We start from the raw sequence: 11,875 nt of genomic DNA, 5'->3' as shown, positions 1-11,875 counted from the left end.
CCTTGAAGTTCATGGTGCTTCTAAAATGCGTCCAAAACAGGAGCCTCCTGATGATTGTTACCTTCATAACGTGTTTTGGTGTCGTGGACAAACCCATCAACTAGAAACATAACTGTGTACGCACCTGATTCGCTGACACGTCTTTAGTCCCCGCTGATTGGCTACTGTCAAACTAAGCGCGCTGTGATTGGTCGAATTGCGAGAATAGGAAGTGTCGATCCGTAGTAGGGGCTTAACATGGGTAGCTAAGTAGTATCTGGTTAATATGAATCAAAGGATAAAAATTTAGCGTCTTTCAGATGTTTTGAAGTACCAAGGGATACTCGACAACCTATTTTTAGACCGAGGACCTGGGTCTCTTGCAAATATTTGGCTGTTTATTTGGTCTTTTGTGCGGCTATGTAACACTAGCTTGTTAGCTAGCTAACGTTAAACGTCAATTCATCCAGTTACAACTCTGCTAGCGTAGCTTTGCGTTTAAATTTGTTAGCTGGGTTGACAGTCACAGCAGCTAAAATTAAACAAGTCGTTATCCAGAGTGAACACGGTTCCGTTTTATTGACCGTGTGTGTGTGATAATTCATGCAGTGTATCATAGTGTGACTCAACTGTAGCTGAATGTTTGGTGATAGAAATAGCAGCAGCCACAGCTAGCAGATTGTTAGCTTGTCAACAATGGGCTACAGGAGGCATTTAAAGACGGCAAAAACGTTTTATTTTTTGACCGTCCTGTTGGTAGTCTTCTTCAAAGGAATAACAGCTGGTAAGTATATCAACTGGTCAAGACCTGCAGACACGAGTGGTTGTATGTGTCTTAAACTGTAGCAAGCAGCTGTCCACATTTGGCGAACAGTTCTGTTCATGTCAAGTTAACACTGTCTTTACTTCTGCCATGTTATTACTTTTCAGATGAAGAGCAACACGGTAATGACGCACCAGAGCTAAAGGTACACCATTAACTATTCGATATTTATCTTAAAGATTGCATATCAAACCCGATAATGATTGACTCGGCTTGTGAGTTAGAAATGTGATTGTAAGTAAACCACTGTGTGTCACTACCAGGGGTTTTATCTGATCCCTTTACCCTTTATGAGCTGAATTTGACATTCCACATTTACTGCCTTACTCTGTGTGTTATGTCAGGGTTTGATTTGTCTGCATCATATGTTCTCACTGCAACAGAGATGGATCATTTTAAGCCTGTCTGAGTTATTGGATAAAACTGTTGATCTTTTCCTAATGCAATAAAAAAGATATTTTAAAGTGACAGTGTTGCAAGACTTTTGAGAGATGTAAATCATTGTCAAATTTAAATGTTTTTTTAAGTCATTTTAGTCATCCATAGCTTTTGCCTTATACAGCTGTATTCAAACTCTTTTGATATGCAGAGACAATAACTGATTGTTTCTCTCTGCAGTCTTACCATGATCCAGACTCTGAAGAGGAAGACGTGCGTCTGGCTTCAAGAATTGTAGCTGGCGCCTCAGTGACCTCCAGTCATGATGTCTCGCAGCCAGAAGAGGAGAAACAGTCACCTGGGGATGTACTGGAGGGAGAGGAGAAGGAGGACCTGCCTGAGCAGCCTCCTCCAGTTGAGGAGAAACCTAAAGAGGGTAAGTACTAACATTTTTGCTCTAACAGTGAACTCTAAATACTTTATTAAGTGCATTCAGAAGAAGGAAAGAATAACTCTTTGGTTAACTTTGAGCATGCACTTGGTCCAATCAGGTACTTGAATACCACTGCAAAATAGGCAGTTGCATGTAGACACCCACTGAAATATTAGAATTATGATAGCTTGTTATTTCAGTCTTTTTTTTTTCCTACAAGGTTTCTCATAACTGTGTTAACAAGGATTTATGAACCACTTGGCTGGTTTGGTTATATAATAACATTTTAGCACATATATAAGCTTTTATGGCTAACATGGCTGGCCTGTAGCAGTGATGAGCTCTCAGTAGCTTTACTGATTCTCCAGTGCCCTCAGGAATTCCCCTTATCTTAAATCACACCTGTTTTTGAGAATGACGACTGTCTTGTCTTTTTTTGTAAGCTATGTTATCCTGGTTTCAGTTTTGCTGACTCCAAGCCAAGCAAAGACGCGCGTAGTTTCAGGGCTGTGCCATATTGGGTAAACGGTTAAACCCCATGAGAAATTAACAGCGCTTTGCACCTGTGGCTCCTCTTGCAGTCAGTTACATCATTTTACATGGGGGTCGTTAGTACTTATCCTGCTGCATCTTCTCTAACATTTGGCCTTTTTGTAGATGGAGACTTACTGACATTTATTAAGATTAACACACTTTGGATGGTTAATAGTTGTAAAGTTGTAAGTTGTAAATCTGGAACTGTTGTTTCATAGAAATAAAGAGATCACGATGGACATGAATCCAGATTCAAGATGTTTATTGTCACTCCAGTTGTACCTGTACACGCATGTGAATTTATTTGACACAGAAATAAAGGAAAAAAAACTATGAAAATGAAATGTGAATAAAATGATAATTAGATAATAATATCTATCTATCTATCTATCTATCTATCTATCTATCTATCATAAACACAATGAAAGTGATTTAAAAAGTGCTTATGCAGTCAGCAATCAGATTGTAACTAATTATACGTCATCATTACTATATCCAGTTGTAGTTACTTTATTTCTCTGTTTTGTTTATTGTAATTTTGTTTTGTTTTTTAATACAGTCCCTGTGGTGAATGGAGGAACAGCCCATGGAGAGCCGTGCATCTTCCCGTTCCTCTTCCAGAGGACGGAGTACTTGGACTGCACCACTGATGGACGGGGGGATGGACGGCTGTGGTGCGCCACAACCTACGACTATGACCAGGACAAGAAGTGGGGTTTCTGTGAGAGTAAGTCTTCAACTTAATACCTTGGCTGTCACAATGTAAATGTTTGCTCAAAGCAAATGGGACAAACTCAAAACTACCTTTGGTGTCTTTTTTGAAGCCAGAATGCAGTCATTTACTAAACTGGTTGGATGAAGGTGTTTTTATTTTTTGTGTTTCACTAATTTCCCCCACAAACCCAATAAATAAAAGATGAATTGTTAAAGAATTTATTTATTGGCTGTTTTATGCCTGTCAAAATAAAAGCCCTTGAAAAGTTCAACAGCTTCTAAAACTGATGATGGAAATCAGTCTAAGAATACATCATGGTTTAATTTCCGAAATTGCTATTGCCTCTTTGCTGCCAAAGTTTTGTATGTTTTTTTTTTTTTTTTTTTTTTCATCTGCATGTTATTGGCCTCTCCTCTCTTTCCCTTAGCGGAGGAGCAGGCACAGCAGAGACTGCAGGCGGAGGAGGCTGAGGAGCAGTATCAGACGGTGCTGCGTATGCTCAATGCCACCACCAGGAAGACCCAGAAAAAAGAGTGAGTTCCTTCCATCTAATTTATTCCATCGGTTTTTGTATATCTGTATATATGGCTGCAAGAAACACTTCTTGGTTCTCTTCATGGCTTGATAATTAGCTTGAAGTCTAGAAATGGGACAAAGATGAAAAATAAATGACCATTTCATCTCAGAAAGACAGAATCCAAGGGAGATGAAGCAGTGCGTTAGATCAAACCACACTGATAATGGCAGATCTTCTTTTTTTTTTTTCTTTTTTTTTTCATCTAAACCATCAGGACTGGTGGAAGACCAGCAAGCTCATACAAGCTGAGAATAAGATGTTTCTTTTGCAATACAGTAAATTAAAACCTAGAACCACTTGAGCCTCCTACATTTAGTTGTGGTATGGCCACATCTGTTTTATGTGTGCTGTAATTCCATGTGACTTTGCTCAGCACATCCTTATTTGCTTTAGGTGTCGTACTGTTTGTTATGTTCACATTATTTTTATAATGCATATGTCAATCTGAATTCACTCTGAATTCACCTCTGCTTATCCAACCACTGTCTCAGATTATACGAAAAGCTGCTGAAAGTCGCAGAGAAGGGCCACCAGAAAGCCATGGAGAAGGTGGCGTATGCCATGCTGTTTGGAGACTACATGAACCAGAACGTCACCAAGGCCAAAGAAATGTTTGAGAACCTTGCCATGGAGGGCTCACCTAAAGCTCAGATGGTAAAGACCTCATTCAAAATGTGTTGAAACCATTTTGACCTGACATTTTATTAAACATGCTGAGTTTGTGCTTAGAGGATCAGTTGTGTAACACTGTGCTATGTTTACTTTTCCAAAGGCTCTTGGCTTTCTGTACGCAGCAGGACTTGGTGTTAACTCAAGTCAGGCTAAGGTACTTTTTTGTTCTGTATGCCTGGTTACTGTAATACACCTATTACAAAAACTTTTGCAAATATAATGTCATGTAACATTTGTCTGTTTTCCCTACAAGTATTCACATATTACCTACGTTCTCTGATTTTCAGGCCTTGGTTTACTACACCTTCGGCGCACTTGGTGGAAACTTGGTAGCTCATATGATTCTGGTGAGTTTTGTTGTTTTTTTTCTCAGTGGACTAATGACACAGTCACTTCATTTTTTCAGAAAATGACATTTCCTCTCATTGTTTCATTAGGGATACAGATACTGGGGAGGTGTGGGTGTTCCCCAGAGCTGTGAGTCTGCGCTAACACACTACAGGCTTGTGGCAAATCAGGGTGAGCATTTACTGCTATTTTTAAATGCAATATTCAGGTGTGATGCTCTGGTTCTTGTTGGACAAATAATGTGATCAAAATTGTTTCTCCTCCACCGGCGTTTTCTCCACTCTACTCTTCGTCACCACCTCCAGTGGCCAGCGACGTGTCCCTGACAGGGGGCTCAGCGGTGCAGAGGATCAGGCTGCTGGATGAGGTGGAGAACCTGGGATCTGCCAATGGGATGTTGGAAGAGGACTTGATCCAGTACTATCAGTTTCTAGCTGAGAAAGGAGATGTACAAGCTCAGGTAAAATAGGGTCATCATCAATTCCCATACCAAACAAGTATCTGACTAAATGTATTGATCATATCAGGAAGGAAGACATTATCACATCACTGAGTGAATGGAAAGTATCAATCTGAAATGTAATGCAAGTTTTTTTTTTTTTTTTATGTTTTTTTAAATTCTGATTATGTGTCACTGAAGTTAACTAACTTTTCTCCTGACAGGTGGGATTAGGTCAGCTACACCTGCATGGAGGACGTGGAGTAGAACAGAACCATCAGGTGACATTTCTTTTTCTTGTTCAGTGTTGTATTCTTATGATTGTAATTTACACTGGTCAGTGAATTTCTGACGTTTCCTATCCAACAGAGGGCGTATGACTACTTCACCCAGGCCGCAAATGCAGGGAACACGCATGCCATGGCTTTCCTCGGCAAGGTGAGTGAGCTATCCTTGGTGGCCCTTTTTTGTCTCTCTATTAGCCTGTGGGAACAGTTGAAGGAACTGCCTCATTTGTTTGCACTGAGACAGTTTTATTAAAGTACTTCTTTTTACACCGACAAGCTTGCTGGACATTGTCCCTTAGCTATAAAAACTTCCGAATATGCAAATAGGTTCTTTTAACCCATCTGTTTCACTACTGTGTTTGCAAACATTATCAATATGTAGCCCAGAAGCAGTCAGTGAGTTGGAGAGCAGAGAGGTGGTCTAGATTGAATCCAAAGTAAATAAAGCCAATGATTTGGAATTGGTTTTGTTTTTTTTAACTGTGCGTGGTGCAGTGCATTTGTATTTGACTTTTTGATTTCTAAGAGACATGATTCCTTCTGTCCTTCAGATGTACTCAGAAGGCAGCGAGTTTCTCCCTCAGAACAACGAGACAGCCCTGCAGTACTTTAAGAAGGCCTCTGATTTGGTAAGAATGAAGCTGAAGACTAAATGTCTTCATCTCCATTTGAACTGAATAATTTACTCTTTAAATCTTGCCATTAAAGTAGCACTCATATTACCTCTAGAGAGGACCACACTTCTGCCTCCTTAGGTGACGCGTGTTATTTAGTCATTATCTAGCCTTTTCATTTGCCTGTTGCTTTTTCTTCATCCAGGGTAATCCAGTGGGGCAGAGTGGCCTGGGCATGGCCTACCTATATGGAAGAGGCGTTCCAGTGGTAATAAACCTTTACACATTATAATCATAACCCTACATTTTTTGAATTGGAATAAGGTTACATTTAAATCTCAGTATGGTTCTTTGGACTATGAGGTTTTCATTTTGACAGTAACCTGCCAGACTGTCACTCGTGCTGAAATGAGAGCAGCCACATGAAATTTGTGTGTTTTGCGTCTTCAGAACTATGAGTTGGCACTGAAATACTTCCAGAAGGCAGCAGAGCAGGGCTGGGTAGACGGACAACTCCAGCTGGGCACCATGTATTACAGTGAGTGATGAGTGCTGAATGTGTGTATCTGTGCATATATGTGTGTACACCTATGCATGTGGTACACAACGTCCCCCTTTCATAGGTTTTTGTTGTTTTCTGGTAAATTTTAATACTGAATCTGAAGATTTGAATGATCTGTTTTCTTTCTCTAGCCCTCAGAGTGTCTTTCTCTTTGCTTATTTTTTATTCATTGTTGACTAGAGTATTTATTTTCTCCTTCATTTGATTCACTGTCTCATCCCTTCTTCCTGTCGTTCCTCAGATGGCATTGGTGTGAAGCGTGACTACAAGCAGGCACTTAAATTCTTCAACCTGGCCTCACAGACAGGCCACATCCTGGCCTTCTACAACTTGGCCCAGATGCACGCCACTGGTACTGGTGTGATGCGCTCCTGCCACACTGCTGTGGAGGTGAGGCACTGTTGAAATGATGACAATTGAGAACGTCTCTCTGCTGTGATCCAGCAATTAATCGTCCATGTTGTTATGTTGTGTGGCTCTTCTTTCTTTACAGTTTTGTAGTGTATTGCATGCTGGAAAGGGATACAATTTATAAATCACAAACCTTATAAAACAGCTACAGTGACATCTGTGTGGCACTGTTACATGGGCCCAGTGTTTTGGTTTGTCACACTGTGTGCCTATATGTTCGTTGCAGCTTTTCAAGAACGTGTGTGAGCGCGGTCGCTGGTCAGAACGTCTCATGACGGCCTACGGCAGCTTCAAGGAGGGTGATACAGATGCTGCACTGGTCCAGTATCTGCTGCTGGCTGAGCAGGGCTACGAGGTGGCCCAGAGCAACGTGGCCTTCATTCTGGACCAGAGTAAGAAAGACCAAAACAGTAGTGTCACGACAGGAAGGAAAGAAAGAAAGGGTGTTTTAAAAGCACATCATGTTTGTCTTTAACTTTTGCAGTCTTTATGTCACTGTTAGTATTCTCTGATCCTGTGGAAGATGGTTACTAACTTTCAAAGTAAAAAGTATGATAACCCACATACTTTCTAACATCCTAACCTTTTCATATTTTTTGGCTTTGGAACAAGTAGAAGGAGCGAAAATCTTCAGTGAGAACGAGACCTACCCTCGTGCTTTGCTCCACTGGACAAGAGCTGCAGCACAAGGTGAGTTCATACACACTCTGTCCATGTTATCTCTGTGCTAGATTTATTTTTTTGCATTTCTTCTTTATTGCTAATCCATCTGTGACTGGTTTACATGAAGAAAGGTAGTTGAGAGTTATTGGCTACTGTTTAGAGTGAAAGTTGACGCATGGGATTGTTTTTCCCAGGTTACACTGTAGCAAGGATAAAGCTAGGCGACTACCACTTCTACGGCTATGGGACAGATGTGGACTATGAGACAGCTGTCATCCACTACAGACTGGCATCAGAGCAGCAGCACAGTGCCCAGGCCATGTTTAACCTGGGTTACATGCATGAGAAAGGCCTTGGCATCAAACAGGTGGGCATGGAGATTCACACAGTACACATAGTGAATGGATGCATTGCTCTCAAATTCAAAGATGCACAGACCCGTTTGTGAGTCAGAATTGTCTCATGTGGCTCTGCAGGACATCCATTTAGCCAAGCGTTTCTACGACATGGCCGCAGAAGCCAGTCCTGACGCTCAGGTCCCAGTTTTCCTGGCCCTGTGCAAGCTGGGCCTGGTTTACACTCTGCAGTACCTGCAGGATCTTAATGTGAGTACCTCTCAAACTGGAGCTGTGCCAATTTGGCTTTGAAATAGAAACTCTAAACAGTAATTCAACCGAGTTAAAAGCCTCATCAGAGGGAACTGATATTAATCATATATGTCTTTGTCCTTCGTCCTCTCATTTGGCTTTGGCTCCCGTCAGTTAAAGGAGTTGATTTCTCAGGTGGATCTGGACCAGCTTCTGGGCCCGGAGTGGGACCTCTACCTCATGACCGTCATCGCCCTGCTGTTGGGCACAGTCATCGCCTACAGACAGCGTCAACACCAAATCATAGTTCCCCCTCGCCCACCTGCCCCGGCCCCCGCGCCCCCTCCTAGACCACCTCAGGAACCGTCGCAAGCCCAGGCCGAGCCCGAGGGTCAGGGAGAAACACAAGCCGAGGGCCCGGCCCAGGAGGAAGAGGAGCAGCAGTGAGAGGAAGCCAGACGGAGCGAGGGCAGTAAAAGACAGACAAGAGGCTCTGCCAGCCCGCCCCATGGAGCAGCTGCTGCTTACTAGCTGAATACCTGCTAGTTTGAGCTCCTCTTCCTCTGCCCGCTCCCTTCCACATGCTAAAAGAAGACTGAGATGTTGACCTGTGCTGTCTCACAACTACCTTTTTCCATTTCGAATATACTGGTCCTGTGCTGTAGAAAGGCAGTGGGGGTGCTCATGAACAATGCTACAGAGGGAGAGTGTTGAGATGATAACACAGACTTTGGACTTGCTAGTCTGTGACTCAGGATACTGCCAGAAGCACCCGTGTCCTCACCATGGAAATAGCCTTGCAGTTGCCAGATCAAAGGCATTTTGGCTAATCAACATAGTTGGAATCTGATATGTGCTTTAGTTTCTTCTCACTTTCCTTTTTTTGAGAGAATTATACTCAGCCGAACTGCTTCAATCCGAATTTTGAGCAGTTTTTAGAAAAAAATATGAACTAAAATAATTTTATTTGCTAGCTCTGATCCATTTGCTAAAGAAAGTCATGGTTTGCATGTTTTCTCATCATTTTGCAAAATTTTAATTTTAGGCACCTTTTTCAGATATTTGAGTGAACAAAACTTGCATTGATTTTTTTTTTTTTTTTCATTGAGTTTTTGCATTCATTAGTTGTTTGTTTGTTACAGTGCTAAAATGTACTAAAGCCATGTTGTGTCATTAGTGTAAGAAGAAGAAACATGTTAAGTGGTTTACTTAAACTGATAGAAAAGCTCTCCTGAATGGTTAATTTGATTTTAAGCACACAGGTTGATGTTTGTTACACTTTCAACATGGCAGACAGAGAAAGAACGAGAAGCTGCTGAAGTCAGTCAAAACTAAGCTGTCACTGAAATCTTTGACGCAGATCCTGTTTGAAAATTCATCCAGACTTGTCTTTCACACTCCAGGCATGGTGAAAGCAGAGCGCACAGGCTTTTTATTTAATTCAGTTAAAAGAGAAAATGTTAGAAGAACAGATGTATGCAGGTTTTGAAGGTGTTTCGTACATCTGTGTGAAACATTTCCATCAACGGGCTTTGATTTTATTCTAGTGGTCGGTTTTTGGATGGTAGTTCAATAGTTCTCTCATGCCACATGCCAGATTTTTTTGTTTATTAAGCCTTGTGCTAGCCGAGGCAGAAACTGGAGCAGCTTTAAAGATAGCAGGGCCTCAAACTCTGGATTGTTTCTACATTAGAGGAAGTGGATTAGTTTTTTCTGTGTGTGTGTGTGTGTGTTTGGTTACACAACCTCAGCTGTTGTGAGAATTTCCACCCCCTCACCAAAAGTCCATGTTTGAGCTCTGCCTACACTTTTCAGCTCAGATGGGCCATAGTCTGAAAAATGAAGCCATGGCTAGACCAGACAGTATTTATCAATACAAGATTAGAAACTTCTGATTTTGCCACATGCAGCCCATTTGTTCATTTCCACAATATGTGCTTGTTGTTAGAATTATTGAGACATTATCTGCCAATACATCTGCATGAAGTGTACGAAGTATAAGGAAAAAAAAAAAAAAAAGGACAGTAAAATGATATTTGCAGGACAATATGAAAATTATTCCAAACTGTTTCCTGCATTCACAAATCGATACACAACTCACAATTTGTCTAAAATGAAACACTGGTCAAGATTGTCGAAGACTGCATTTTTACCATCGCAGATACAAGTTTATAAAGAAATTAATAAATGATATATGGATATTTAATGGTTTTGAATGTTGTATTCACTGCTTAAATGCTACTATCAAAGGTTATTTGAAAGTCACAAATGTTTTGATGTAGAAAACATGAAGTCTTATTATTGTTCTGAGGTGTCGTATTGCTGACAGTGATTGAACCGGCAGAGCGGCTCTCACTGGACCTGCAGGTCGTCACTCAGCTTTAGAGGGTGGGCGAGACAAAGCGACAGTGCTGTAAAACTCGGCATCACATTGTGCAGTCCGTAGGGGCGACCCATTGACTGGCACATACGCACTACTATGGAGTGGCTTTGGATCGCCGTGGCAACATGTGTGCTCACGTCCTGCTCTGTCAAAGGTAAGTGCTAGAACAAGCAGGAGGGCAGACCACATGTGAGGCTATGTGCCCGCATTTATTGTTACAACAGCCTCTGAAACGGGGCCTTTTTTTTTCTTTTAGACAGGTTGTTTGTGGTTATTATGTTATGAACTGGTAACAAAAAGCTATTTATTTAGAGGTACATGTACATCTCCGACCAAAGTAAAAACTGACGTAGGTTTTGTGCTGTAAATGACATTGTCAAAGGAAAACTGCTTGTTTGATACATTTATTTGAAGAATGTTGGGCCATGGGATGATTTTCAAATGGACCTTTTGGAAATAATCCTCCTCTCTAAGGCAACGACTGGTGGTGGGAGTATGAGGAGGGGATACGACACTACAGCAAGGAGGCCCTCAACAAGGTACTGTTTACACCTGCTTTTATCACTCACTAAAATCCAACTCTGATGGCAGGAACAGGAAAGTCAGTTATTAACTAACTTTGACTAAAAGGCCTTGATTTGCACATTTAGTGAAAAAGTCACAGAACTGGACAAAATGAAAGAAACAAACATTTTGTGAGTGTGTAACAAAGGGTAACCTACTTTTCCCATAAGAGACAGGTTACTGTGGGTTGGGGACAACTGACTATACCACATGGACCAGCAGGCATCCTGAGTATGTGCAGAACAAGCATAGTTGTATCAGACTAAAGAAAACATAATGGATGAACAAGGTAGAGGAGAAATGAGAAAATAAAAACTAAGTCAGGTTTCCTGTGTGTCTCTCCAAATGTCTCACATAGGACACATGTTTAACGTTTGTTGGAAAATAAAGGACTTTAAAAGGTTTAGACCTGGCAGCGACATCTTTATCTCTCTCGTTTCCTTCTCAGGAGTTTCCGGAGAAAACTCGACCGGTGAGCTTCAAACATCCTCTGTTCCAGTGCCCAGACATGAGTCCCTCTGCCTCAGTCCCCTCCTCAGGTCTGTCCACATCACACACACACACACACACACACAAACACACACACACACCACACCAAACCAACCTGTTATCTGTGAGAGTTCAAGCTTTAGATTCAGTTTTCTCTTTCATCTCCATCTCTCTTTTTACGCTTTGGTCCAGTTGAATTTGTGAAGGCGGCAGATATCAAAGTCATCGCTGCCTTGGGGGATTCACTGACAGTAGGTGCTATTTGTTGTTGAGAGTTGTGAAATTTACATTTACAACATGTTTACAAGAATCTAAAGCCTCTTTAGATTCTTCTCTAAAGCCTCTTTAGATTCTTGCAGTGGAAAATACCAGACATGTCGTGGGCGTAATTTAAATAGTACAATCACCTAGGCAGAA

At 41.4% G+C, this 11,875-nt stretch overlaps 1 protein-coding gene across 2 annotated transcripts; it reads left to right on the top strand.

The window, feature by feature from the left end:
- Positions 1-216: 216 nt before the first annotated feature.
- Positions 217-10,213, top strand: sel1l (SEL1L adaptor subunit of SYVN1 ubiquitin ligase). Of its 2 annotated transcripts, none has more exons than XM_070849339.1 (21): positions 217-763; positions 910-947; positions 1,421-1,616; positions 2,707-2,874; positions 3,290-3,395; positions 3,931-4,093; positions 4,212-4,265; positions 4,399-4,458; positions 4,549-4,630; positions 4,765-4,919; positions 5,123-5,179; positions 5,268-5,336; positions 5,737-5,814; positions 6,005-6,067; positions 6,250-6,337; positions 6,603-6,751; positions 6,999-7,164; positions 7,388-7,462; positions 7,630-7,802; positions 7,912-8,040; positions 8,197-10,213. In XM_070849339.1, the coding sequence occupies exons 1-21, from the start codon at positions 676-678 to the stop codon at positions 8,467-8,469; spliced, it is 2,430 nt and encodes an 809-aa protein (XP_070705440.1). In that variant the 5' UTR covers positions 217-675; the 3' UTR covers positions 8,470-10,213. The 2 variants fall into 2 exon arrangements, with proteins under 2 accessions (XP_070705440.1, XP_070705439.1); XM_070849338.1 differs by having other exon boundaries at positions 7,385-7,462.
- The last annotated feature ends 1,662 nt before the right edge of the window (positions 10,214-11,875 follow it).

Source organism: Pempheris klunzingeri, chromosome 18, assembly GCF_042242105.1.
Source record: "Pempheris klunzingeri isolate RE-2024b chromosome 18, fPemKlu1.hap1, whole genome shotgun sequence".
Taxonomy (NCBI): Eukaryota; Metazoa; Chordata; class Actinopteri; order Acropomatiformes; family Pempheridae; genus Pempheris; species Pempheris klunzingeri.
This window is presented reverse-complemented; position numbering and strand designations above follow the sequence as displayed.